The 27,814-nt window shown below is 42.7% G+C and overlaps 1 protein-coding gene across 2 annotated transcripts; it reads right to left on the bottom strand.

Moving 5' to 3' along the window:
- Nucleotides 1–24,096, bottom strand: LOC118100146 (SH3 and cysteine-rich domain-containing protein 2). Of its 2 annotated transcripts, none has more exons than XM_035144906.2 (11): nt 23,612–24,096; nt 11,621–11,996; nt 11,379–11,473; nt 5,807–5,891; nt 5,511–5,623; nt 5,325–5,388; nt 4,608–4,663; nt 4,363–4,451; nt 3,649–3,700; nt 2,270–2,407; nt 1–2,081 (listed from the first exon to the last, which is right to left on the bottom strand). In XM_035144906.2, exons 1-11 carry the CDS (start codon nt 23,699–23,701, stop codon nt 1,911–1,913), a joined length of 1,329 nt encoding a protein of 442 aa, XP_035000797.1. In that variant the 5' UTR covers nt 23,702–24,096; the 3' UTR covers nt 1–1,910. The 2 variants fall into 2 exon arrangements, with proteins under 2 accessions (XP_035000797.1, XP_035000798.1); XM_035144907.2 differs by having other exon boundaries at nt 1–2,009.
- Between the last annotated feature and the right edge of the window lie 3,718 nt (nt 24,097–27,814).

The following is a 27,814-nucleotide window of genomic DNA, read 5'->3' as shown; positions in this document are numbered from 1 at the left end:
TGAGAGTTCATCTGCCTTTATTGAGAGAGATGTGAGGGTCACAGGGCAGCTCGCCATGCAGAGAACTAGCCTGGTAGTGTGCAAGGGAATTAACCTGGGTAATACTGATCCTGAGCCAATCTTGGTTCTATCCAGTGAAGGTAATGAACTGAGATGGACATTTTGTAAAAGCTGCAACACCCCCGACGCTGGAATCTTTATCCACAATGCAAAAAGCACAGGTATACACTGACATAAATATGCGTGTGCCAACACTGGAAATAAGCGGAGTAGAAAATAAAGTGAGTGACTAGTTGTGCATAGTATTTAAAAAGATTTGTGCTAACAGGGCTAGATGTTAATTGAGCATAGAGATGCATACATTGATAAGTGGGACAATAAATAATAATTTAATGTAATTTTATAACTGTGAGGTTAATGCCCTTACCTGGCTGCTGGATACCTGCAAAGCTCTTGGTTAGCAGAGAGCTATTCAGAGTCAGTATATAATATATTTATAAGGATATTTACAAATACTGTCATATTGTTATTTACAGTTATTGCCACAGCAAAGGCAGTTTGACGCTGCCTTATGGTTTCTAGGAACAGAGCAATAAATCGAATGGTGTGAGGTGATTTTGATTTTTATCACCTTTAAATTCCAGCAAAAATAACAGTCCTTCTGCAGTGTTATTTAAAAATAACCTGGTGTGCTGGGAGGAGGAGTCGCCGCCGCCATTTATCAAAAAATTCAACACGTTCTCTTGACAGGTGCGCGACCTTCTGAGATGACACTGGGTTTGGTTTTTAAATCATCAACCTGAATTACAGACATTTTAATTATAATTTTAGTTTTGCTCCATTCTTCCCTGGAAGAAAAGCATCAGAAAGTCAACACAGCGCACCGCCGTCATGTTACAGCACAACCGGACATGACAGCGAGGATCACAGGACATTACAGATAAACAACGCAGAGAATATATTGACCAGATTCGTTTTTTTTTTAGAGTTACATGGAACAGAGTGAACTATAACAATCTGCAAGTGTGACTGAAGGGCATAGTGAGAGAGAAGCTCCCCAGAGGTGCACGGAAAGCATTTATCACATCCGTGCTGCGAGGAGCAAAACTGCACAGTAATCTAATCACCGGAGAGCAGACTGAAATGCAGCGAGTGTGTCATGACTTTCATTTGACCAAAACCGAGCAGAGAAGACTCAAATTTGACGTGATGTAATACCTGAATCGTTTTCTAGTGAGAGCGACACATCATGAATCCACATCACATCAGCCGACGTGTGCACGTCGTGAGCTGCACTCTCGTGGTTTATTTCTTCAGCTGACTCTACAAACCCGAATCTGTTGCAGGGTTTGAGACAACCAACCGTAACATGTTTGCACAAGCGACTACGATAAACAGCTACAATCTTTCACGATCTCCTACGTCTTGTTTTCTCTACACGAACAATGAAATGAAGACAGTTTGCTCACAAAGTCCCATAGGCCTGCACGCGCCTTGACATCATAATATAGTCGTCGTCTTCCCTTTATTTGCAGACGCATTGGCCAATGGAGATGTGTAGTGAGGTAGCCAGACTTCCTGCACTCTTCTCCTCTTCTACGTGATGCTACATTTGTTTTTGTGAGGGGGTATAAACCCCACAAAGTCAAGTTGTGCTACAGGAAAAAAGTAGCTGTAAAGAACTCTAAAAGAAGGCGCCCCTCCTTCCAACCTTTAAAATCCTCCTGCAGTAAAAAGCCGTATCGTGGCTCGTTGTCCACGCAAGCTGCTGCTTCACTGCCACTCTTTTGGAGGGGTGGGGGGGTTGTGTGGTTGGCGGTCAGCGAGGTGTTGGCTAAACACTCCTGAGCGTTCCTCCATTACAGTGAACTTCTCTATCAAACTGAGCGTCGAGGAGAAGCGCGCCGCCATCATATCTCCAGCAGATACTTCACGGGGACCAGGCCTCGCTTCTTCCCGCTCGTCAGCCGGAGGAAACCGTCAATGTCCTCGTTCTTCCCGACGCAGATCTGCAGAGGAAAGAGGGGTGGGGGGGTCGGCAACGGGTGAGAGAGGGAGGGGATAGAGAGGGGAGTGCAGAGCTGGAGGACGGGCAAGTGACATTCAGGGATGTGAGAGAGTGTGTGGACTGAGGCTAAAAGTAAGCTAACATGCCGTCCTCTGTAATCTCAGCAGTTTTCTGCATGAATTTGCATAAGTTGTGTTCAGGACGTGTGTGTGTGAGTGAGAGAGAGAGAGTTTGAAAAATTGTGTGTATTTAAATGTTCACCTGGGCCTCTTTTACAGTCATCTGGCCCTTGTCTCGGTTGCCGTGGAAACCATCAGTGACCTTCCACACCCGCTCGCCAGGGCGGACCCGCTGAACAAAGTTGGCTGGGAAATATCCCACTTTGTCTCTGCTTTTCCCCTGGGTCACACACACACACACACACACACACACACACACACACACACACACACACACACACACACACACACACACACACACACACACACACACACACACACACACACACACACACACACACACACACACACAATCTTTGACGAACACATTATAAATAGATACTTCCTGTTCTGATCTGACTTGTGTTGACTGAAATAGTAAAATAATAATACTGCTTTGTTTAAAGCACAGTACAAACATCTGCTGCATTCTTGACAAAAAGAAACAATACGTTTCAATTATAAGCCGACGTTTGTTTCAACACAAACAGTACACCCAACACAGACCGTCCTTGACAGTCCTCTGCTGAGTAAACACACAATGGCATACTTTGCGTTTTCATTTTTGTTTGCTTGACCACTCACTTACATATTCATCACTCTTATATCACAGTGGCCATCCACCCATTATCTATTCCACTTATCCCCTTGAGGAACACGTGGGGAGCTGGAGCCGATCCCAGCTGCCACTGGGCGAGAGGCGGGGTTCACCCTGGACAGGTCGCCAACGTATCACAAGGCCATCGCACAGACACAAACAACCATTCACTCTCACACTCACATCCAAGGACGATTTATAGTCTTCAATTTATATCACAGTAAAAAAAAACTGAATTCAAATAGACAAGGGTTTTTTTCAGCTTCTGTATTTGCCGAGCCATAATCCCCCTGTATTCTCTTCAAAGACACTGGTAAACATTTAGCTTATAGTAAACAAAGGGGCCTTTTTTATTTTTTAAACAAGGAAAAATATTAAAGAAAAAACTGTGTTAAGTTTCAGTACATTTTAAATAAGACCATTGAATTTCTGTTATTTACATTCCTGCCAAGCATAAATCTGTCTGTTGTTCCCTGGTGCTTTATGTTAACATAGACCTGTCTGTCTATTAACAGGTGACTGTGATGATCTTCAGACTAGTTCTGCTCACACCTACACCTGCCGTCCTTCAAGCACCACCCACCCGCTCTTCAGTCTTAGTGAATGGACCCAATACTTATAAACTCAAAGTACTTTACAGTATTAGTCACATTCACACACTGCAGACACAGCCAGTCAGAGCCAATTTAGGGTTCAGTGACTCATCCGAGATTACTTCGTAATGCTGGACTGGAGGAGATGGGGATCAAACCACCGACCTTTTGGTTAGCGGACAATCTGAAAGAAAGAAAGAAAGAAAGAAAGAATAAAGAAAGAAGACTCACCTTCCACCAGTCCTCGTTGGAGTCATCTGTGACTTGAACTCTGTCACCAGGCCTGCAGGAAAAACAGTCAAAAGGCTCGATGAGAATTATTTTTGTTTGTGGCAATTGTTGTTTATTATTAGCAGAAAAACTAATTTACTCACAAACGTAAGAATCAATGCAACAGCAAGCACACATTATATATTTAACTTTCTAAAAAATACAGTTGGGCAGTTAGTTCTGGCCTTAGCTGAGGTATGCACTAGATTTGATCGATTTTAGATTTGAGTCTTGTTTGCACTCATCACTACACGGTCAGTGTCACTTTAAGTCCTTGTGCCGCGTTGTTTTAATATAAATGTTGACATGAAATTGATTCTTTTTCTGAGGAAAGCGGAAGCAGTTCTGTCCATGAGAAGACATTTCTCCATCTCCCTGCACAGACGGATCCTCCAGATTAGTGGTGAGTGTCATACCACACTCAGCAGTTTCCTGATCCTACTAAATACATCTTTTTTTCTTCTTTCACACACTCGCAGCTGTTTGTCCTTCCCGGCCTCCTGGCACCCTACCTCCACCCACCCCGAGCCCTGCAAACCCCCCTACGACCATCCCGCTGAGGAGGCAGATGGTGCGTGAGTGTCAGGTACATTTTGGGCCAGGTGAACACTTCCTCCTCTCTCAACCGATTACTCTCACATGCTCACATACGGTCAACTGAGAAACTGGACTGACTGTAGTTCCAAGTCGTTCTTCTCCTGAGGCAGGAACTTGTAGAGGGCCACGTAGGTGTGGATGGAGTGGACTTCGACTCGTTTGGGAGTCTGACAAAAAGACAAACACAGGGAGCACGGGGGGTTAAAGATCGTTGTCCGAATGTTTTGGAAATCTGCGACTGGAGAGTTTGAAGGCTGTGGACGCAGAGCGCAGCTTCACCGAGAATAACTGACTGAAAGATGAGAGGAATGCTGACTACACACCTTCAGGCTGACCCTGTCTTCCGAATCAGCCTTCTCGCTTTCAGGAGGGGTGAGCACTGGAGAGACAGACATGTAGACACAAAGAGAAAGGGAGAAGGGGGAAAGAAAGGGAGAGAAGTGAGAAGACAAAATGCGTGAGAGAAAGAAAGGTCACATGTAAAACAAGAGAGAGGAGGGGAAAGAGGGGGGGGGTGCAAGAGGAGGGAGAGAAAGAAAGGATGCAGAGAGGAAGAGGGGGGGTCGTGTCACTTTGCGGCAAACAGAAGGAAGGCCGAAGTCAAGGTCGTTAACCGTGAGGTGGCAGCAGAACAAACTGAGATGATCCCATCTCCTGGGACTGAAGACGGAGAGGGAAAAGCACTGGGTACACACCCACACACACACACCCACACACACACTCTCTCTCACACACACACCCACACACACACACCACCTCCGTGCTGTACTGCGTCTTATGCTAATTTAGCTCCTTAACTCTTGGACAGGACTCTGTGTCTATGAATTTCTGAAATTATTATCTGGTGAATTCACATAAACAAGAACAGAGATAATAAACTCGTTAATGCAGAAAAAACAGGGCAAACACTCATAACGCTCCCACATGGGAAGAGTCTCAATGTTTGTACTTAATATCCATCTTCCTGTTACCAAAGAAATAAAGCGTCAAACACACATTATCAGCTATAAAGAAATTAAAGGGAAAACTATTTGACTTACTTCCTGGTATTTGTTCCTCTTCAGCAATCGGCTGATTTTCGAGTTTGTCTTGTGGTTTTTCTTCCTGTAAATAAAGAAAAGTTTGCAAAGTCAATAATGATCTTTGAAAGATTGATGTCAGCATGAATTTATACGAACGCCTGGGGTTGTCTGGGTATTTTATGTGCGCGTGGTTTTTTTCCATACCTCATGACAAGGCGACTCTGAGATACTGCCGAAGCTGGAGCGACTCATCAGAGCCAGCGACGTCCCATAGCGCAGCGCCTCGTACACGGGGTCAACACTGCTATTATCCGCCTCTACACGCAGCCAGACAAAGTGGAACAGAGCAACACATGTGCAATTTTATCGCTGACAATGTAGATACACACACAAACACGCGGGCCTGTCAGGGACCGAAGGCCACGGACACAGCGATTAGTCATCCGGAGATTTCAGCTGTTTGCTGCCGCCATAAATCAGCCGGCGTCTCCATCACTCACCCTGAGCGGCGGGCGCCTCTCTGACCACACCCAGCGGATCGATGGCCAGCAGAGGAGAGCTGAAGTTTCTCTTGAAAGCTCCTGACTGACAAAAGGACAGAAAGGGGAGGACGGGGGGGAAGGAGAAGTGTTACTTGAAGTGGGAACAAAAAAATGATAAAAAGGGCAGATGTGATATTTTGCTGTAAGACAATACCTGTGGGTTTATTATAAATCAGGGAAGGTCAAGCCTATACAGGAAGTGTGATGCGCACCTGAATATGTGCACGTATCAGTCTGGATGTTCTTTCAGTCCTTCGGCTCAACTGAAATGCATTTGTTATTTATTCCATCTATAAAATCTGTTTTGAAGATGACGCAGAAATGCAGTTTGGGAACAACGTGGAGTTATTGCGGTACACATCTTCAAAAGACGTATTCCTACTATATCTGTGCATGTGTACAAATACGTGAAGTTAAATTGAAGACTTCATATGAATGCCACAAAATCTGATTTTTAAGCACGACAGAATTACTGAAAGATAGTAAAAGAAAGTTAATATAATTTAGACCTAAACACTTTCAAGACCTAGTACATGGCCTTTGACAAATGTAAGACTTTTCAAGGACTAAAATTCAGATTATCGAATTTAGACTTTATTAAAAGACCCCACAGAAACCCTGACAATCTCCATCTCGACTTCCACACCCTTGTCTTTTATACTGCAAATGAATTTCAAACTTCATTTCCAGCAGTGAAAGGAAGAAATGCAGAGTAGCTGCATATGAAAGTAGTTTCTAGGAGGCGACGCGGCTGCTTCACTGCCTCTCCTGTGGCTTACATCTAAGAACATTTTGCTCCTTTTTTCCCCCATCAAGCTGTTTGTAGCTGTATCTGAGCCCTTCAGTTTCAGGACTATAGGAGGAAGAGGAGAAGTCATGATGAATACTCAGGAGTGCTCCGGTATGTTCCACACAAACTGGTTAAAATAGCTAAATTAAACCCTTTGACATACTTTTCCATCTTGATACATTAGTAGGTTACATCACCTCATACGATCCAAGTATGCAAATAATAAAATAATAAAAATGTATCTGTGTAGCAGTGATCTCAACAAGGTGCTTTACAATAATACATGGGAATAAAACAACACAGAACAAAACAAGACAAATGAAAAACGAGAAAGATAACATAACGGAAAATATTCATTAAAACCAGTTAAACAATCTGGCAATGCTTTCCTATAGAACTATGGTTTGAGTAGTGATTTAAAAACAATTCTAATCTCCTCAGTCTCGGGGCCCTGATGGCAAAAGCCTGGTCACCATTAGTTACCAGCCGTGACTCAGGAACTACTAAATGTTGGTTAGAAGATCTTAGATTACGACTCGGAGCAGAGGCAGTTATAGTAAGGCCGTGCTGAGCTGTAAAAGTTATTAAAAGAATCCAAAAATCAATCTTAAATTTAACTGAGGGGAGGCAACAACCACAGAGACATTCAGCGATACGTTCCTGATGAAACGTCCTTCACGCTGCCGTCTGCCTGATGGAGCATGACTCGACTTTTTTTGTTTCTGCCTTTAAGCAAATTTATCCGCATGGCTTGTCTGCTGAGGCGCCACAGAGGCCCGGCTCTGTCAGACTGTAGCGGAGTGCAGATCTGCTACTGTACACGCTTTGATATCAGATGCTTTATTTAGCAGGAGAAATATGTTTGGCGACAGCGGATGAGTCATCAGCCTCAGAGATAACACTGCCAAGTCCTGATTTTGACAGAGGAGGCTGTGATGAATCTGCTCTGCAAATAGAAACAGTTTATAAAGATAGTATCTCAGCTCTATTTTATCTCTTTTCATCTGTTTTACGGTGAGTGACTGATGTTGAAAATAACGCCATCAGACTAATATGTTTAATCGTCAGTTGTTTTTCTTTTTGCCATCCTGAGCAGAAACTGTAGAGATGGGTTTCAAAATAAAGCAGCATTTTACAGGAGTGGAGTTGATTTGCTGGCAAAACGTTACTCAGGTGAAACTTGACACTTTTTTTAAATCCAGAAAAAAAGTTTTATCACTTCACATAAACATCTGTGAGCGACAATCGATCGGCAGTTCAGCCGTTGTCCATCAATGATTTAAGGAAACACTTCTAACATCTGAATTTATGAACATTCAGTCAGAAAAGTGCAGGAGACGTCTAAAAGTCAAACATGACATTGAGCTGCTGAGAGAGTGATGCTGCTCTCGGGGGTGACAGACGGGAATTTGTCTTCTCATCCACACTGAAAAAACTGCATGTTATTCAATGGTGAAATATAGCTGAGTATTGTGACGATATAGGAGTTGTGTGATATTTTTAATTGCCAATATAATTATAATATTGACTAGTAATATTGCAGAAAACCTTTCAAAATTCAAAATAGCGACTATATAAACAAGAGGTCTGTAAACAATGAGAATTATTCAAATCGACTTATCGATTAATGAACCAACTGTTGCAGCTCTGGTCAAGTGTCTTGGAGAATATGATGCTTTTATACTTCTTTTGTTCATTATAGTCATTTTAATATATTAGTCACAAGGCGTTTCACTGGAAACACAGGGCAGAAATAAAATAAGAGAGTAAAAGAGCTCACTGTTAATGAACCTGGCGAATGCTTCACTCTGTCAGATTATAATAATAATGACAACTGGCCTCATCTCCTCTGTCAGAGCTCAAAACAGAGAAGAACTGATGTGGAGGTAGATGAAGTGATTTCCTCAGCATCACATGCACCTTCCATTTCCACTGTGGCAAACTTCTAGAATCAGACCCAGTGTGGGGGGCATCTGCCTCGACCGGTTGGGGTGAGCAGAGATAAAATGGGGAAGAGAGGAGAGGTGGGTGGAAAGGAGGGGAGAGGAGAGAGAGGGGGATAATGGAATGGAGCTGACTCGCACAAAGTACAGTTAGGAGAAGATAGGTGTGTGCACGTGTGTGTGCGTGCGTGTGGCGCTTTCCTGCAGAGGCAATTATTTTATGCGGAGCTCAGCCTGTTTCTTTAATCAAACTGTAATAGATCTTTAAGTTTAATTATGAGCAGAAGGTTCATGATTCCAGACTCATTTAAAGCCGCTTCATTCAGAAGACATATTAAAGCAATCTGTCACATGAGAGTGTGATCAGCAAGTCGACGGAGAGCCGGCCATTCATTTCGAATGAAGCTCTGCCTGCTCATATCAGTGTTTTTTTATTGTTAGTCATTAAGGATCAGAGGTGGAAGAAGTAAACAGATCCTTAAATAGCACAGTAAAAGTACTCCTTATGCAGTTTCCTTCTTATTCTTTTGTTTCAATATACAATGGGTTATAATTACCTCTGCCAAGGAAGTTATATGTTTGTCCGCATTTTTGAGGTGTGCGGCATGACCCAAGGAAGCATTTTGCAGTGTGTGTGTGGCAAAATCCACAAACTAACCAGTAGTAGCTCTAAAATAAATGTAGTGGAGTAAAAACATTGCTTCTTTACAAAGATGTATAAAATGGCAGGAAATAGAAATGCATAAGTAAAGTACAGGTATCTGGAAGATGTACTGAAGCAGAGCACTTTCCCCCACTGTGATTAACTTACATACATGGATTAGATGTAGACTCTATCTCCTCAACAATAAGACATGTGATGCCATAAACCAGCTCTACAGTCAAATGCATGACATCAGCATGCCGCGATTTCAAAATTGCACCGGAGCAATTTCAGTGCAATCGAAGTCAAATCTCACCAGCGAGCTCTGTTTGTTTTGGATGACGCACTTTGGGCGAGTAACCCTGGGACCTTATGTGACGTAGATCTAAAATAAGCAGCCTCCAACTCCATCCAGTTTCTGTAAAAATGCCTAATCCTCGCTTTGATGAGTGTGCAGTGATGGAAAAGGACACCGCCGAAGGCTCGGCGGGAGCCTGCCGTGTCACATCCTCGAGGGATTGCGAGCGCCTCAAACACACTGAATTTCACACTGAATTAGCCAGACCAGCTGGTACGGGGAGATATTGATTTTCCAATAGAGCAGAGGGGGGAAAGGAAACGTACAACCCAGACGAGAGAGGGGAAGAGAGGAGGCCGATGTTTGAGGAGAACAGCACGAGCGAGAGCAAGGACAAAAGGGCTGAGTGAAAAAATGCTGGGACCTGGCCAGTGAAACTTTAAACACAATCCTCCACAGCTTTGTGTTCCTCTTTTATATTTGGAAGCATTTAATGCCACTATTAGCCTTTAAAACACTGTCAGCGTCTTAGTCAACTTTGCAAAGCTCCGGTCAATCCGCATCCCATTTATAACCCGTGTTTCTGCCTCTGCTGGTCTGAACAGGGATTTATCCTCGTTTAACAAGATGGGGGCTCTGAGGCTAAGCATATTACCAGGACTGAAACGCTATGCCAACTGACAGAGAGACAATTATAGCGCCCAGATGCTATTTTATTCTGCTGACACCAAGTATTCTGGCCTAATCTCTGCCCTGCTGAGGACTTGTGCTTTTCCTCTACATTTTCTAAACAAATACACACAATATTAAAAAGTTAATAAACTTTGTAGGAAACATTTTGGCCCATGTTAAGTAGTACAGAGAGAAGTGCAGCAAATTGAACTGAAGTACACTGAATTTAATATTAATAAGCATTGTATCCTAATTAGAGTTATGATAAAACATGATGATAACTAGAATTACCACCTCGCATTCCCTGCCAACCAGTACAAGTTGCAGTTCACAGTTTAACGGATGTTGCTTGTTTTCAATATTTTCTTAATATGTTATCTTTCTTATTCTTGTTTTGTCTTATTCTGTCTTGCTTTATTTCCATGTGTTTTTAAAGCAGTTTATAATCTTGCTTTGATAAGTGTAAAGGAAATAAATTACATTATTATGTTAGATTTTACATCCATGTCTGTTCAGACTCATTTAGCATATCTAGTGAAATATTAACTATTTGATGAAAGGTATTAAGTGTATTTTGTCATTAATAATGAAAACATTTCTTGGTTTGTGGCCAGAAATGGGCTTTGGGAGGTCAAAGTGACCTTTGACCTTTGACCACAAACTCCGATCCATTCATCCTTGAGCCCATTTGTAATGAAATCCCTTCTGGGCATTTCTGAGATATCACATTCACAGGAATGGGACAGACAACCGATAAACATGTGGCGAAGACGCTGAAGGTATTTAATATGTTTTGTGATAATTAGTGGCCAGAAACATGTTTTGTGAAGTCACAACAATAACTAATCAGTTCATCCATGAGTCCAAGTAAATGAAAAGGAGAAAGAGATATGTCAGAAAAAAGATTGTAGATAAAGACTGTACTGTTTATCTAAGTCAGAGTTAAAGCTACAACTAATATTAGTCAATAAGAAAAACGTCACTACCTTAAGGAGACTTTAGGAGAGTTTCACAACAGGAGCAGACTGAACAGCTCCAGAAACCGGTGTCAGACACCTCTAGTAAAACTTGGCAAAACCATTTTCTTATGTGGATATAAAGTAAAAATGTAAGCTTCATAAAAGGTGATTAGTGCACGGTAATACAACTTGACGTTACTGTAAGTCCTTCTGAAGTGTTCCTACCTTTCCGTTACAGGGCTGCTGGGAGAGCTCAGACGAGCACCAGAGGTGGGCCGCCAGTTTACAGGCTTTACAGCGCAGGCCCTGCTTGGAGTTTCCTGCAGAGACACACAACGTTCACTTTAACACACAGAAGACTGAAGACTGACAGCTGTCACATTAAAAACCAATGCAATATGCAAGAGTAGTGGCGATGGAAGGAAATAAAGTTATCGAGTTGTCCATATATGGATTAACTGACCCACCTTGGATCATGTGTTTGCATCGCTGGCAGCTGGTAAGCCTACGGAAGACATGCTCCTGGAAACAGTGCGTCTTGACTGGCTGCACCGGCGGGCCCTGAGTCTTTGGCTGGGTTGTGGAGGTGACGGACAGCGAGGGACTGATCGAAGGCGAGTGAGACGATAAAGACGGGTTGGGACTGACCGACGGGGACAGGGAGGGGGAGTGCTCATAGGCCGGGGGGCACTCGGAGAAGGGTGGAGGAGATTGCGGAGGTGGTGGTGCGGTGATGAGGGCCGAGGGCAGGCGCATTTCGCCATTGTTGCGCTGGAAAAAGTTGTCCATGCTCTTACTGCGCATGACAGACTTGAAGGACAGGGAGCGCTTCAGCCGCTGCAACTGAGAAGAAAACACAAAGATGATATTCAGGTGAAGTTCCACAATGATATTTTGACATAGAAACAGTTTTTCTCAGTTGGCTTCCTATTATGAATCATCAAAATAAACCCAAAATTTGACAATCAAATCTGATGAGAACACAGAAACACAAACTGTGACCTGATACAGCGACTGTGTCACAGTGACACGACTATGCTGCCACATTTCGAAGGCTCCTTCAAACGCGGCTGCCAAATTCGTTCTACAAATGCTCCAAGAGTAGATCCTTCTTGGGCCAATCTATCCCAGGATTCATTGCGCTTCAGTGAGAAAGTATTTTTTCAAAGCGATAGCCACGGCAAGAGATGACACATCCGATGCTTTCACTTTCAAATGAAAGTATCAGGCTTTAACTCATATGAAAGGCTAACCGTAGACTAATAACCAAAGGGGGCATCAAAACTTTCTCATCGTGTCCAACTGCAGCTCGGTTGCTAGGCGACAGCGGTAAGGATGGGACAAGTTGGTGACGCATATCCCGGGGTCCTCTGTAGACTAAAGTGCCTAATTTCGGTTCGGCCTTCATGGCGTTCGTGGGCCACGTAGAGGTTTTGAAGTGCTACACAATAAGAAAGTTCGACGCAAATTAGGTGCCGAAGAAACTACGATGTTGATAATGCAAACTTGTTAGCAAACAGTTTCCTATTTACAGACAAGGTCGACAAAAGTTGATTCATTACAACCAGAGAAAGATGAAAGTCTCACCCTTTTCTTTAAATTATGACACTAATGACTAATGTAGGTACAATGTAAGTCGTGTTTGAAATGACAACAAGGTGTCGAGCTTGAAACCAGTGGGTTTAAAAGCAGTCTGCTCGTCTACCCTCCGACTGTCCTTGGCCTGGAAGCTGACTTTTGATCTTCCATCTTCAGCTGTTCTCCCCTCTCTGTTCCTTAGATCCGCACGAGTCAATACCCCTTAAAATTCCCATTTGATTAGTTTTATTGAGCGACCTGCACCTTGGAGCTTGACGCAGTCAGTGATGCATGGCGGACGCGGTGTTTATCTTTGACTCCGGCCTCCATTTCCCGCACGCTCGCCATCCAGGGGCAACACAATAAAGAGGGGACTGATAATGACAAACAATTACAGGGTCTTAGGCGCGATGGGACCCTCTATATGGAAATAGTAACTGCTGTGGACTCACACACACAGACAGACACACTCGAGAGAATGGCCTGGAGAATGAGGGCAAGGATGTAATAGGTCCCTCAGAATCCGACTGAGCCCCGCCTCAACTTACACAGAGCTCATTAGCCGTCTATGTTTGTGACTGGGTTGAGGATATTGTCCTGCCTCACTTCAAAAGGTGAACTTCCTTCCATTTAATTCTGATTTAACAGTGCTTCTGTTCCTCACATGTTTATTTTGTGGCTCTAATATTGCTGCTTTTAGCGAAGTAGTAAAAACATAAGGTTTTCCTCTGCAAGAAAAACATAATGTGAATCTGTGTAACTTTATATAACTATTTCTACGAGCAAGGCGGTAGCGTCCTCATCATGTCTATTGCACCTCTGAGCTTCGACAGCCACCGGCTATCTGCTCTCCTTTGCAGAAAACTCGATCAATAGCATCGAGCAGGTTCCTCTTTTTCTTCTTTAAGCCGCAGATTCACACATGCCAATTAGTCTGAGTGATGAAAAGAGTCGTCTCTGTCGACCCATTAGTGAGTGCCTCTCATAAATGTTTTCTACAGGGAGCTGAGTCCATGCTTTCCTTAATGGCCTTTTCTTGGCTCGACCGGTGGTCCATCCAGTAATGGATGTTCCTCTCTATTAGATTGTTTAACTTGTCTGACTTTGTTAATCTTCTCTGCGGTAGAGGCCTGCGTTGTGTTCCGGGTCCAAGGGAAAAGGAACAATCTCTTCAGGCACAAACTAGGCAACACATGACTGATAATCCATAAGTTAATATAGCACCCTGAGCCTTAACAACGCTTAAAGTAACAAAAGCATAAACAGTGATTTAGCTTAATTAATTAAAGTCAATGTGAAAACAAAACTATGACAGTTTAAAGCCAAATGTGTTTTGTAAGTCGCTTTAGCTATAATTGGGCATTACTACCCAACGCAGCTTAGATTTGCTCGAGTGCGTGAAACGTCTGCTCAGAAGAAAGAAAAGAGAGGAATCCGCGAGCAGAGCTGAAGCTGAAGCGCAGCAAAGGCGTCCGAGCAACAAAATATCCGAGTGCAAGAACAGAGTTTGAGCACAAGCCGAGCAGACCGAAGCACAGGGAGGGGTTATTTGAGTGCGAGCGCAGGAATTTGAGTGCGAGCATTACAAAATCTTAACATGAAATCAATAAGTCCCGCTCTCACACTGTGAAAGACTCTCGGTGGAAAAACAGCCACAACAGAAGTGCTAAATGAATCCAGTCATTCATTTTTGATTAATTTAAAAATTGCACGGATCAATTATTAATAGAGCAAAAATAAAATTAGAGCTCTCCAACAGTCTGTAATTTGGGAGCTACATGGCATCACACACCACTATCCAGATTTCCCCCTGGTTCATGTGGTTGCTCTTACTATTTGTATGTGTGTCCCTGTGTTATAATAGGTGTTCTATTAAAGCTGCTGGGTTGCCGTCTGATACGCGTTGTCATATATCCCGTAACATCCTCCCCTGAAAACAGAGCAGAGGAGACTCTAATGAATGCAAATCTTTTATATTTCTCAGTAGCGCTCTCTCTCTGTTAGGTTTTGAAGAGTCTATTTATGGATCACAGAACTGCCGACCCATCACACTCTGAACTACTGACAGCAATTAGCTCATCACAGTGCGGGTAGCGTCGTCTACTAGAGCGGGCTGCGGTTTGAAGATGTAAAAATGAAAGTATGGGAGCAGTCAAAGAAAGTGAGGGGAAAATAGATAAAACGGAATGAATAAAACTGTGGAAAAGAACATAACTAAAGTGGAGATGCATAGAAAAATAGCACGCTGACACTTTCAACCACCCCCTGGCCTTCGAAAGCCTAATAATGTACCAGGGCCTTTCCAGAGCAGCCCTCTGACAGAAACAGAGCCGACGCCTCGGACTTCTTTTCCAGCCGTTTGAAAACGAGCATGGAGAGATGTTTGGTGGAGGCTTCTATAAATAGGCTATTGTGCGGAGTGCATGGATAAATTAATGATTGAGAAGTGGGGGTGGGTGTTCATGGTGTTCACACGAGATGCCTGTGAAAGGGAAAACGTCCCCCAGCTGCCACTACGACGCAGCTGCCTCGCCCTGTGTTTTTCTACGAGGTGTCGCAGGACAGCAACGAGAAACAATGTCTAATCTCTCTGCTTGTGGTTCTTCATCTCCACAGGAAAGACAAATGTACTTTCTACAAGAAAACACAAGGTTTATCTTTTTGTTTTTCTTTTAGAGACGATTAATTTAGTTTCACTTCTGTCAGTAAATAGAAACAATAGTGATCTGTTACCACCCGTCTCTTGGCACTTTCAGCTGCCATGCGGTTGGCTCGGCTCGTCTCGGTCAGGAAACCAATCCAAGGTGAGCTGGGTGCAGATACATAAAACTCATAAACATATAGCTAAGTGCTTATTACATCAGATTTATAAGCCTCTTTTGGACCTGAAATGCTTATTTTCTCCTCCGTCTTGTACCAGAAAACATCCTTGAACAGCTGCCTTCTGTGTTGCTATGCACGTTCAACACACAGCAGCGTGCTGTACGTTGCACACTCTACAGCAGCGTATTGATTGATGACACAAACAGGTATCTGGTTTCTTCCCGTTATAACAACATCTGGCCCCAGATCCAGGACGATCTCCTCCCTCTCTGCAGAAGCTTTCTCTGGACACAGTTGAGCGACCCCCGTGTCTGCCAACTCCTAAACACGACACGCCCACTGCAGAGTTTTTCTCAGGGCATCTCTGGCTGCTGGTGCTATTCAAGCTTCTACTCAACACACTGGAAAATGAATAATTGTGTTAAATTAAAAAGGTGACCTCATTAGCCACTGCTCAAAATGGTAAAAGTCCTCAATGCACAAGCTCCAGTGCAGGTGACAGAGATCGGAACTAACCGACAACTTCCCAGAACAGAGTGAAAAGGACATCTTCAGTTTGTCCATTTAGAAAATAGATTATTTCCTGTATCCATCTGGATGATTCTGAGACACCAACACTCCTCTGACTCTGAGCAGCACTTGTGAGAAGTGAAGATGTTGCTATTGTTAGTGAAGTCATTTCATGTGAAAAACCACAAAGGAGACATTCTCTAACTTTTCCTCTAGTGTGTAATATCGTTTTTTGTGGATGTAAACTTTCTGTAAAGTTAAAAAGTCCAAACACTGAGGTAAAGGGACAACAAAAACTAAAATTTCTTCAAGTTATAGATGAAGAAAACTACAAACATAGAGATTAGAGGACAAGCTAAAGTCAGGCTTGTATTCTAAGGATTGTGCAGATGAGAAGGAGAACCTCATGTGTCCCTCTGTCTTCTCTACACTGCATATTAATATATTGGGTGAAAAACGAGGTGTGAATAACATGTTCTCCTATGATTGTCTTTCAAATATTAAAATATTGTTTGAGGGCTGTTTCTGTTTCTGAAGACACATGAGCCTCTTAGTAGCAAAGACTCTCACACGCCGTCTGACAGCCTGTGCAGCAAAAGGAGCTTGCATTTCCAAATCCAGCCTTTTAAAAGGTTTAACTGCACAAGGAGCTTTTGCAGCAAGCAAGAGGCGACTGCAACGGTTGCTTGATGTTCAAAGAAAATGGTGGAAGCTTGACGACAATGTGGTCGGCGTTGAGTGACGGATGATTAACACCCAGTAAGGCTACAGTCAACAAACAGAGACACAGAATAATGACTTCTTAGATAAAATACTTAAAAAATCCAAAGCTTTCTTCCGGATAAAAATCAAACTATCATACAGTGAGTGAAGAAGCGAGAAGATTTGCTTTTACTTGTCTTTAAAAGATCTTTAGGTCTTCCACCAGCACACATCTCATATGCTCAGTGTATGAACCAGTAAAGCGCCTCAGGTCTTCTGGTACGTAGCTGCTCCAAAGTGCACGGCACAAAAGGTGAGGCAGCTTATAGCTTTTATTATCCAAACAGCTGGATCACTCTGTCTGAGGACCTGAGAGCAGCCACAAGTGTGGAAATCGGCCAGTTTGAAACCTCTCTCTTTAGCCTGGCTTTTCTGCATCATATTATTGCATGTGTTATAAATTTAATCAATTTCATGTAGCCGTTCATATTTGTTTGATATTTTACTTTTATTTCTTCCAAATAGCTTTTAAAATCAATTTTATAATCTTTGTCAGCATTTCTATTTGGTCTCTTTTATTATTGGCTCATCAGTCGATCGTGAAGCATCACTGAGCCGTATGAAATGTGCTTTACGACTAAAACTGACTGACTGATTGAGTCCTGACTTATTATTGTACATCATGACTCAACATGTTTTACTGTAGGCTTTTGTCACACAGTCCCACAACAAGCTGAATGCCTTTGTGAGGCCTTGGGAATCAATTAAAGTACAATGCAGAGAAACAATGAGTATGAAAAAAAGGGAGTAAAACACAATATAGAGAAACAATGAGAGGTTCAATCTGTAGATTTCTGCATTGTTGTTGTTCAGGAATCATTATCCAGGATAATAATTGAGTTGATCAACCAGTCCTGCACTTGGAGAAAAAGTATTTTCAATTGTACGAATGCTCTGTATGAATGAACATGTTGTTATTGCAGTCAAATGTGTATGTTTTTCTTTCAAGGTGAGTCTTCATAACAGAAAATCTCAGCTAGCCTTTATAAAAACTGTATTTCCTCCAGCTCTTTCTTTACAGAGAGAAAATAACGTCACTGTCACTTCAGCAGCAGCCTCCTGAGGGTTAGCACGACACTACGTTCATATTTATTCCCAGCAGAAGCCACACAAACCCTGGAAGTGCACGAGGAACTCTGCTGGATCAGCAGTGTTTTACAACTCAATCAAGGGCAGTAATTCAGCGACTTCGATCAAGACAGAGCTGCTTCAACACTGCGTACAGGAGCACATGGCGACTCTGTAACGCCGGTTTCGCTTGGGCTCTTTCATAAGCTGTTTTCAGACGTGATATATCATCATATGTGAGGAACGCAGCAGGAGAAGCATTCTCCACAACAGAACAATGTCTGGAACATTCAGGCAAGGGGTGGCGTGTCAGTAAAGCATAGCAGAGGCAAGGCGTATACATTCCACTGCGGAATTCACGTTTTTTTGTTAACAGCACATCCAAACCGATGTCAACCCCGATCAACAAAAACACTCAAATCTCGTCTTTCCAAGTTGACTTCTCGCTTTGCCTTTTCCTGCGATTCTCCTGACGTAATCTCACAAAAGGGACTTACTCTGACTTTTCCCAGACATTTTACTAGGGTGCTGGTAGGGAAAATTCCACAATGTCCAGAGCAACTGACTCTGACATTTGCATTCTCACATATAGCCCCTCCGGAAAAGTACAGGAAAATAACTGGAGTTTATAGCTCATGTGAGACGCTCCGTGTCTTTCTAACTGCGTCTGCCTCCCTCACTGTGTTCCTGCCTCCCTCCAACACTTCCTCTGTTTTCTGTGCAGACTGCAGCTTGTTTTCAAAGGTCAGCGATACAAGTCCATCATCCTGACAGGTGGAACACAAACATATCAGATGATGACTGATGTACATCCTCCTGCCAACAGTGATAGGGAAGAAAACAAGCACGAGGACGCACAACACACTTTGTTCAGAAATGTCACGCACACGCAGGATGATCACATGAGCGGCACAGACACATGCTGGTGCCCGTCAGAAAGAGCTCTGCCGTTGTATTTGTGAGTTTAGTTGCGTACTGACACAGGAGAGACAGAAGTTAGCCAAGAGGAAATTAAATGTCAGCGCTGTCAAAAAAGCATCCAAAACTAATTAGCATCGTTTTTTCTAGATTTACAACAAAACATTTGTGCATCTATCTAATAATTCCATAAATCGGTCTTTATCTCGAGCTTCACACTTGGGATGTTAAGGGACTAAGGAAGTGCACTGTCGAATTTTGTGCGATTTGGAGACAATTTGAATGAACAAGTAATCAGCGCTCTGACAACAACAGACGATTCTCCTGCCCGGGGTTCAACGTACGGAGTTGAGCTTCACTGAACTTTGGATAAACGGCTCTTTGAGCAGCAGCGGTGGTGCGGACTGAGGGATGTGCGGACCAAGTCCTGCAGCCGGTCTTTACTTGCCACAGCTCGGTTACTGAAGGTCACTTTTTCTGTTTCAGAGAGAAAGCTGCAACCAGCATCACCACAGGTAGAGAAAACAGCCCATTCCAAACACATGTGTTTACAAAGGGCAATGCACTATTATGACTAATTTCATAAACTGTGAAAATAACAAATTTGATAATTTTTAGCTTTGCATAATCATTAAAAGTAAGTAAAACTGGAGATACAAATTTAAGAGAAATTGAGAGTCTTAAGTAATAATGAAAACATATCGTGGTTTGGTTAAACTGAATGAACTGGTAACCCTGAGTCTTGCACTACTGCTGGTCGCTCATCCTATCACCCTTTCAACCATGGAAAAAGAGATATGGAGAAAGATGATGATAAAGGGAAGAAAGGAGGGATGGGAGAGGAGTGCGGGTGCATAAAGGAAAAGGTTTTGGTTTTCATTACACTGGGGCAGTCAATGGAAAAGAGAGAGTAGATGTAAGGTGAGAAATTAATTAGATAAAAAGAGGAGAAAACATGCTGATAGAAAAGTTAGAGGGCTCTCTGCAGAGAGCGTGAAGGACAAAGTTGGAGAGAAACGGCTGCCGTCGTTTCAGCTCATAAAACTGTCTTTGTGTTGGCTGAGAACGCGATGAGCCCTGTGAGGACCCTGCCGACCGGGCCACAGCACCACACTGCAATATAATCATTTAAACTTGATGTAGCGTCGTATTCTGAGTTCACAGCTCTCGTCTCATCCATTACTAAGCAAAGTATAAGAGTGTTTAATAATTGTTTGACATTTCAGGACGTATGCTCAAATCACATCTAAAGCTAAAGAAAATCAACATAGGAATTAGTTTGTTTAATCGACCGAAAAACTAAAGAGTGATAATAACGACAGGAACGTGTTGTTGGACCTTTTTACGGGTTTCCACTGCCTCCAGAAATGAAGCCAAAATATCGAGCGCTGCCACTTGCACGCTGATTATAGAATTTGGGAGCTATAGAGTGGAGCCACAGTATCAAGGTCCCGCCTACACATGAACTCGACCTATCGTGAGTCAGTCTCGGCTGTCAATCATGATGATTCAGCCCATTTTTATAGCATCAAATAACTGATCAAAACAAAACTTACTAGAAAAAACTAGCATGTGAATAAACACCAACGTGAAAAGAAGTTCATGTCCCATTTGCTAACATGGAGAAGCCTCCAGCCACCTGGGGAATAATCACAATGTTTCGGCTTCACTTTTGCAGAGCTGTAATGTCGTCCATTTTTATAAAGTTGATGGTCATGACCAGTCAAGCGCTCCCGGCACAAGAAATAGGAATATGACCTTTGAGAAATGGATCAGCTGGTCTCGTTGTTTCCCCGTATTTCCAGTAATTATGCGATGCTAAGCTAACTGGCTGCTAGCTGCTAATTAACGTTAAGCATAAAGAAACAACTTTCAGCGCAGGCACAAGTGCACAACTGTTCCTTAAACCACTGATTTCCTTATACAGACTCTGAACTTCCCCTCGTCATCGTCACATTCATCGTACCTCACTGAACATACGACACTTGATCGGCATGTGCTCCGAGTGATTAGCGAGGCATAATAATATTTTCGTAGCCATCACCTCGCCTGTAGGTGTGAGGAGGTGGAATAACTATTCATTCTCCGTCACAGCCTCTATTAGCGGCACTCTAGAAAGCTGGTGGGCCCACTTAGCACCGTAATAAATGCTCCGAGAGCCGAGGGACGGTGAAGAGACGGAGAGGCGAGAGGAGAGGGAGCGACGGAGGAGAGCTGATGAAGAGATAAGAAGGATTACGGAGAGCGGCGGCAAGTGGAAGTGAGAAAGAAAAAGACATGGAGGCAGGAGAAGGGGGAAAGCAGAGGGTGGAAGTTGTTATGAAATGAGCAGAGTGATGTGCAAAGGACTGGATTAGGAGTGACAGTAAGAAACAAGTGAAGCTGTAGAGACACCCTCAAGCAGACGACTATAAAACGACCCCAGTTGTAACACACATGTATCCTTTCCTTCCTCTTTTCCCTTTCTTCTTCTTCTGCGGGATTTGGATTGGTTACAGCTGCCAGCAGGGGCTTGGCAGAAACAGAGCTACATGGCTGACGCAGCTCGGAGGATTGGTTTTTTTTTTTCTTCCCCCCACCAGTTCTGTTTTGTCTGGCCGGCCATTTGTGTGAATTATGACCCGGCCCCTAGCAAGACACAGCAAACATCTGCTAGCTGATTGGCTCATAAATTCATGCAGCCCCTTAACGCCCACCATCCATTGTGTTGTTGTCTGTAGTCAAATAGAAACAACAAGGCGCCCCGGCTCTGCCAGGCTTGTCCCAGGTCCCCGTGGCCGTGAGCGGCGGCGGACTGCCGTAATGTGATTTCTCGCTGTAATTGCTGCTGCAATTAAGGCTGCTCTTGAATCTCATTTGAAAGTTTAATGCGGGAGATTTAGGTCAAGGCTGCAAGCGAGAGTGTAGAGAGAGCAGTCGCCGTTTTTTGTCAAGAAAGATTAATCAGCAACAACAAAAAAACACTGTTATTATACACCTCTAGACTGCGAGCAAAACCCATAACTATACCCCGGGGCCATAACTACAGGGACCCTGAGAGCGTCCAGTATAGTGTTTACTGGTTTAAGCTATGTTAATGAAAAATCTGGCTGGGAATATGCACAACGATGACAAAGGCCTTAATGAGGTTTGTGCTTTACTGTCTTATCTTGAAGTCTCGTCTTGATAAAGGCGGAAAATATACTTTTAACAGATGTATGGTTTTAGTTCTGTGGTAACTTTCCAAAATGTTTTCAGCTTAAACCAGTTAGGTCCCATTGCGGTAGAAGAACCTGACGTGGACTGGGCCAAGATGGCAGCTGCAAACGTAGGTTAGAAACAAGTAAAGTCAGTGATTTAACATCTTGAACTTTGCCAGAGATTTCGGATTCAACTAGAATGACACTTAGCGCATTCCTCCAATGAGGCCCAACAGCCCCCTTGAAATCAATCAAGCTGCACCAAATTTACCACACTCACAGATATCAATCTTCATAATGAGCCAGATTCTTTAAAATCAGGATCCATGAATTATTCCATGCGGAAAATGGTGAAAAAGTTGAAAAATGCCCTCTCACACAATGTTAAAGAAAGTCCTCCTGGATTAATCCCTGTTCCGGATCCATACCAAACTGTAATGGGTTCTTTCCTGACCGACACCACATCCTAACAATTTATCACTGGTCCAAGTGACCGGAGCAGAAAACATGACCTCCAGCCACAGTAGAGTAGATACAGTTTACCGATAGTGCTGTGATCTGATCTCATGATTATATGTTGATTATTCCAAAAATCAATGTGGCGAGTTGAATTACTCGAGTCTAACATGAGTTATTGTACCAAGAGGAAAATGAAGATATTGAACTGAACGTGCAGGAATGAAGAGTCAAGAGAAACCAGCAGCTATTTGTCTCCCCTCCACTGGGATCCCATCGCAGGTTAATGCTGTCGTGGCTCCACCATGTTTGCCATCATGTGTCAGGTGTGATGGTCCCGGTGGTTTGCTGGGAGAGGAGATGCAGGTTCATAACTCCTCTGCAGTGACATCTACACGATGGGCATACAGCGTGTGCAGTGCCAAGGATTATGGAAAACTCAGGAAAGAACTGCGGCAAGTTGTATATAACAAAGAATGGATAATTACACAAACTTGATCCCTATGTTACATTGCACATAGTATTTCTATTTTTATTCCAACTACATTTCCCCCTTGTGCTGCTACTTCCTTGTGCTGTTGTGCCAATTGTGAATTTCCTCTACGTAGGATCAATAAAGATTCATCTTATTTTATCTTATCTCATTTGATCTTATCTCCCTGTTGAGCTGCAGCCCCGTTCCCACTTTCTTTAAACATCATCTTCAACTTGTGGGTGTGTGTGAGAATGAGACTTCTGACCTGAAGAAGAAAAGTCAGTGAGGGATGATAATGCCAGTTCATTTCCCCTCATGCACACACCTTTCACTTTTTCTTAATGCCTCAGACCTCAGACCCCCCCCTGCACAGGCCTCAGACAGCACATGCACGCACCTCCATGTAATCTCTGCCCTTTAACTCTGAGGTCAGGAGCAGGTACAAGAATTAAAAGCAGCTTAAAGTTATAAGCCTCGTTAAGACGGAGGGGGGGGAAACTAAAGACATGCAGGCAAGTCAAAATAGAAAAACTTGAATTTACACACAGAGTAGATGATGATGATGATGATGATTCAATAACATCAATTCCTCAAAACTGTCATCACAGAACTCCAGCATTCAGTCTGAGCAGCAGATAATCGATTACCAATTGATTTGTGCTCGTCCTGCCGGGGAACGGTGCGGTTACCTTGGATTCCTGGTGGCTGGGCACGGTCGCCTGTGGTCGGTGCAGGTCTCGGTTCTGTGGCTCGTTCTCCTTCTCGCTTATTTCTGTCATTTCAAACGGACACAGAAGAAAAAAAGCTCCTTTCGGCTGCGAAACTTAAATCCGACGAGTCCAGAGGGGAAAGAAAAGGGCGACAGAGTGAAGAGGGAAACTAGAAACTCGGAGGTTTGGACATCGCGTCAGTCTCAGGGGAGGAAGAGCTGCTTTCGTCCAGTCATGTGTCTGTGGCGGCGGCGGCGTCCATCTGTGTCTGTGGCGAAGTGTAACGAGCTATTCCGTCAAAAACGCTGCGTATCATTCTACGCACTTAATTATAAGGAATAAGGTGGAATACGTCAAATGTGGAGGAGAGCATCCGGCTGCAGGAGCCGGTCGATGCGCGTGCTTCTCTCCGCTCGCGTGTCTTCTCCTCGCTCTCTCTCTCTCTCTCTCTCTCTCTCACACACGCACACACACACACACGGGCACGCGCTTCTACAACAACTTTGATTTCGCAAAGTGCTCGGCTCGCGCTGATTGGTCCGCACGTGTTACGGAGACGCCTGACAGGGAGCGTCGTGATTGGCTGAGACCAGATCAACGTAAAGCAGACGAGGTTAATACAACATCGATGTTTATGCCTGAAAATAATAAATATGCTGTAAATATTATAGTAAGTATTATATTTAATGAGCCTTTTACAGATGTGTGATGAATTATAATGAAAATAAAGTGTCCTTATTTATTTATTTATTTATTGACTTAGCATCTTCAATAACACCTGCAATAGTTATTCTGTTTTATCTGTACTTTATTTTACAACTCTTTATTGTCACTCTGTTTTGAATTCCTTGTACATACATGTTGTTATATATGTTTTGTACTTTTGCCTTATTTCTCTGTGTTTTTTCTTAGTTTAAGATTTTAATGCTAATTCCATTCGTTTTTTCACTTCATGGTCTTATTTTGTGTGTTAGCGATAAAGCATCTACTGTCTGGCTCTGCATAAAATGACATAGTACTTGTAAATCTCTTGAATCTCTAAATGCTTTCTCTTTGGCATTAAAGGGATAGTTCACCCAAAAATTCCCTCATTATCTACTCATCACTAAATTACCTTGTTTCAAGTTGAATTTGAATGTCGGGGCTTACGGACACTTGCATGACACCACAGGAGCAGCATGGAGGCATGTTGTGGTTTTTTTATGTTTAAAGAATCGGTCCCCATTTACTTTAATTGTATTGGATTTGGCTGCAACGCTGTTTACCCCTGAAACTCCAAAAGTGATTTGTGGACTCAAACACTTCACCCACTCCTCCATAGACATAGTTGTGACTGTATGATGATGATGATGATGATGATGATGATGATGATGATGATGATGATGATGATGAAGTCAGTGTACTCTGTATGGAAGTACACACATGTCAAATGTACTTTAAGCACATTTACTATCACTTGTGTCAATTATATATTTCTGTCACTCTCGATTTAAGAGGAAAACACTGACTTTTTACTCCCCTACACTTATTGAACAGATATAATTACTTGTTACTTTGGTGGTTTTGTGCCGAAAAAACATGATCATCACATAAAATATGGCCCATTGTTACAGATTCAACTGTGCAGCAATAAGTCAATTTCATATTTGCCTGTGTTCTATTTCTGTACATCCACATTGATGCATGCACAGGAACAATGATCCGATAACATGAGATCAGATAATCCTTTATTTGTGTCATAACGGGGTAATTCGCCATCTTGCATCTTGCAAAGGGGGATAGTAAAAATAAGAAGCATCGTAAAACAATAAACATGCAACACATACATGAGGAAATATAGAAGTTGGTACAAATATAAACAATGTAAATAGGACATATATATACAAAGTTTAAAAGATTATTGAGAATAATATAATACAGAGTAACATTGTATCATTGGTCTGCACAACAAATCATATAGAATAATAAATGTAGATTAAAAGTACACTATAAAACATTACATGCTAACACTGGTTGGGTGTAGCACAGTATCATTATAACAGTCCGCTGAGAGCACCAGTAGCCTGGTATAGTAACTGATTCAGCACCAGGGACAGCTCCTCTCTCCCCTATGTGTCACTAATGATCAGCCTTCCCTGCTTGTACGATTTCATGGTTTCATACTCACCAGATTATGTTTATTTTTAATGATGGGATTCCTATCATCAAGAAGGCTCAGGCTTGCTTTTATTGCATTAACAGCCTGTGCACAGTGTGAAGTGTATTCCACCGCACTGAGCTAAGTATAGGAGCAACTCAGAACAAAGGAATGGCACTGACTACTAATGATCGCTGCTTCTCACCCAAAGCACATATGAGCAGTTAACAGTGTGATTCTATCTATTTATACACAATCTTTAAAAATTATTTTTAATCCATCATTTTTTAGATGCAAGAACATTTTGAAATAGTCTCTCGGGGGCAGAGTTTAGGTCTGTACACCATACTCCACTTGTCTGAAACAATCATTGCTGGTGTTGAGCAGCTCGACAGTGCACTGAAAGCCCCTGTCACTCTCCATCGCTGACATAATATCGTGTTGTGGTGCAGCAGGTAATTATGAAAATGAAAGACCTTATTATTTTTATCAGAAATGTTAAAAGAAATAATTATGAGGACTTCTCAGTGTAACTGTGTGGGTGGCGGAGACCGGATTACTACCAGCTTTAAATTCTAACTGAGAACATCATGTGATTTTACTGCAAGTATTGTTGTGTTGCATTGATTGATTATACATACTGTTATTTCCTTGTGCTTTAAAGTGTTGTATACGCCTTTTGTTTCGGTATCTCATTTCTTGCTTCCTCCTTTTAAATAACTTTTCCCCCATCAAGTAAAACATGAACTTTTAGCTTCTAATTTTGTTTTTATTGCAACATAGGGATCAATGGCCTTTTGTATTATGTGTGCAGGTTTCACAACACATTCCATGGACGACACAAAGCAGAATAAAACAGTGCTATTCCTCTCTCATCTTATGCTGCAGCTCGAGCTGGTTTCCATTTTGCAGCATCATCTTTTATTAACAGCTCGGGGGGAACTTTTTTCGCTCCACTTACGACACACCACTGTGGATCCACTCATTCTCTGTCTCTGTCTCTAAAGAGAAACACACATATTCAGAAACGCAGACACAGTGCACTTTTGACATCAAGCTGTTTTTGAAGAACTCGCAGAAACGAAAAGAAAAGAACGGGAGAAATAACGATTTTTCAAGAGAGGAATATTTGACCTCAGACTATAAAGGGTGCATTAACAAAAAAATTAAAGTAAAACTTACATGTAAGAAAGTTTGTATATGCTGATTTCTTTTTAAAAATTTGTTTGAAAGTATTTTTCTGTCCCAGTTTTTTACCTTGAGTCTTATTTTCTTTCCCTGCAGCTCCTGGTGTCTCACAGCATTTCCCCATCTGTCACCTAAGATATACCTTGCACACGTCTATAGGAGGATGTGTGTGTGTGCATGTGTGTGTGCATGTGTGTGTGTGTGTGTGTGTGTGTGTGTACTATATGTGTGTGTAAGTGGAAGGAGACGCAAGGAACAAGAATTGGGTATGAGCGTCCCATCTCTGGAAAGCACATGACCTGATATGACTTCATTTAATCTCCCCATTCGCTCAAATGATCATAAATCTATTCTCTCTGTGGTTCCCCTCTACTTCTCTGCTCTCATTTTTAAATCCATCACTCTACGCAGTGTGTCGTGTTTACTCGTGCCTGTCGTCTTTGCCAACTTTGTTTCTCATCTTTTTTCAATGTGGAAAAGGAGCCACCCCAGAGCAGGTGGTCCAGTGAGGCAGCTGACATCAGGTGCCTCACTGGACCACTTTTACTTTTCAGAAGGTTTGGTTTGGTTTTCCTTTGGTTGTGGTTTATCTGGATTTCAGAGGGTTTCCATGTGGGTACTTTTTGGCCACGATTCAGCTTCTGTAGTTTTCTGGGAGTGTCGGTAGCTTTACTATTAGCAGGGATTTGGGTGGAGTTGGTGAAGGAGCACTGCACCAATTTTAATTTAACATCATTTAGACAAAAAGTTACATGAAGTCCTTTGAGGCTCCAGTGAGCTGCAACAAATCTGGTAAATAGCCCAAAGTGCCTCAACTGTGCTGTTCCTCATCTCTTATTGATAAAAGCAGCTCGAGG

The sequence above is a fragment of the Hippoglossus stenolepis genome, chromosome 21, assembly GCF_022539355.2.
Source record: "Hippoglossus stenolepis isolate QCI-W04-F060 chromosome 21, HSTE1.2, whole genome shotgun sequence".
NCBI lineage: Eukaryota > Metazoa > Chordata > Actinopteri > Pleuronectiformes > Pleuronectidae > Hippoglossus > Hippoglossus stenolepis.
The sequence above is the reverse complement of the archived record's forward strand: the minus strand, read 5'-3'. Positions and strand labels throughout refer to the sequence as shown.

Excerpts from the sequence above, each read along its gene's own strand:
- LOC118100146 (XM_035144906.2), bottom strand. The coding sequence starts at position 23,701 with ATGACAGAAATAAGCGAGAAGGAGAACGAGCCACAGAACCGAGACCTG. Across the intron at positions 5,892-11,378 it reads AGCAGCCCTGTAACGGAAAG|TCAGGAGCTTTCAAGAGAAA; the intron begins GTAGGAACACTT and ends TCCTTTTGTCAG. Across the intron at positions 5,389-5,510 it reads CAGAGTCGCCTTGTCATGAG|GAAGAAAAACCACAAGACAA; the intron begins GTATGGAAAAAA and ends CTTTATTTACAG.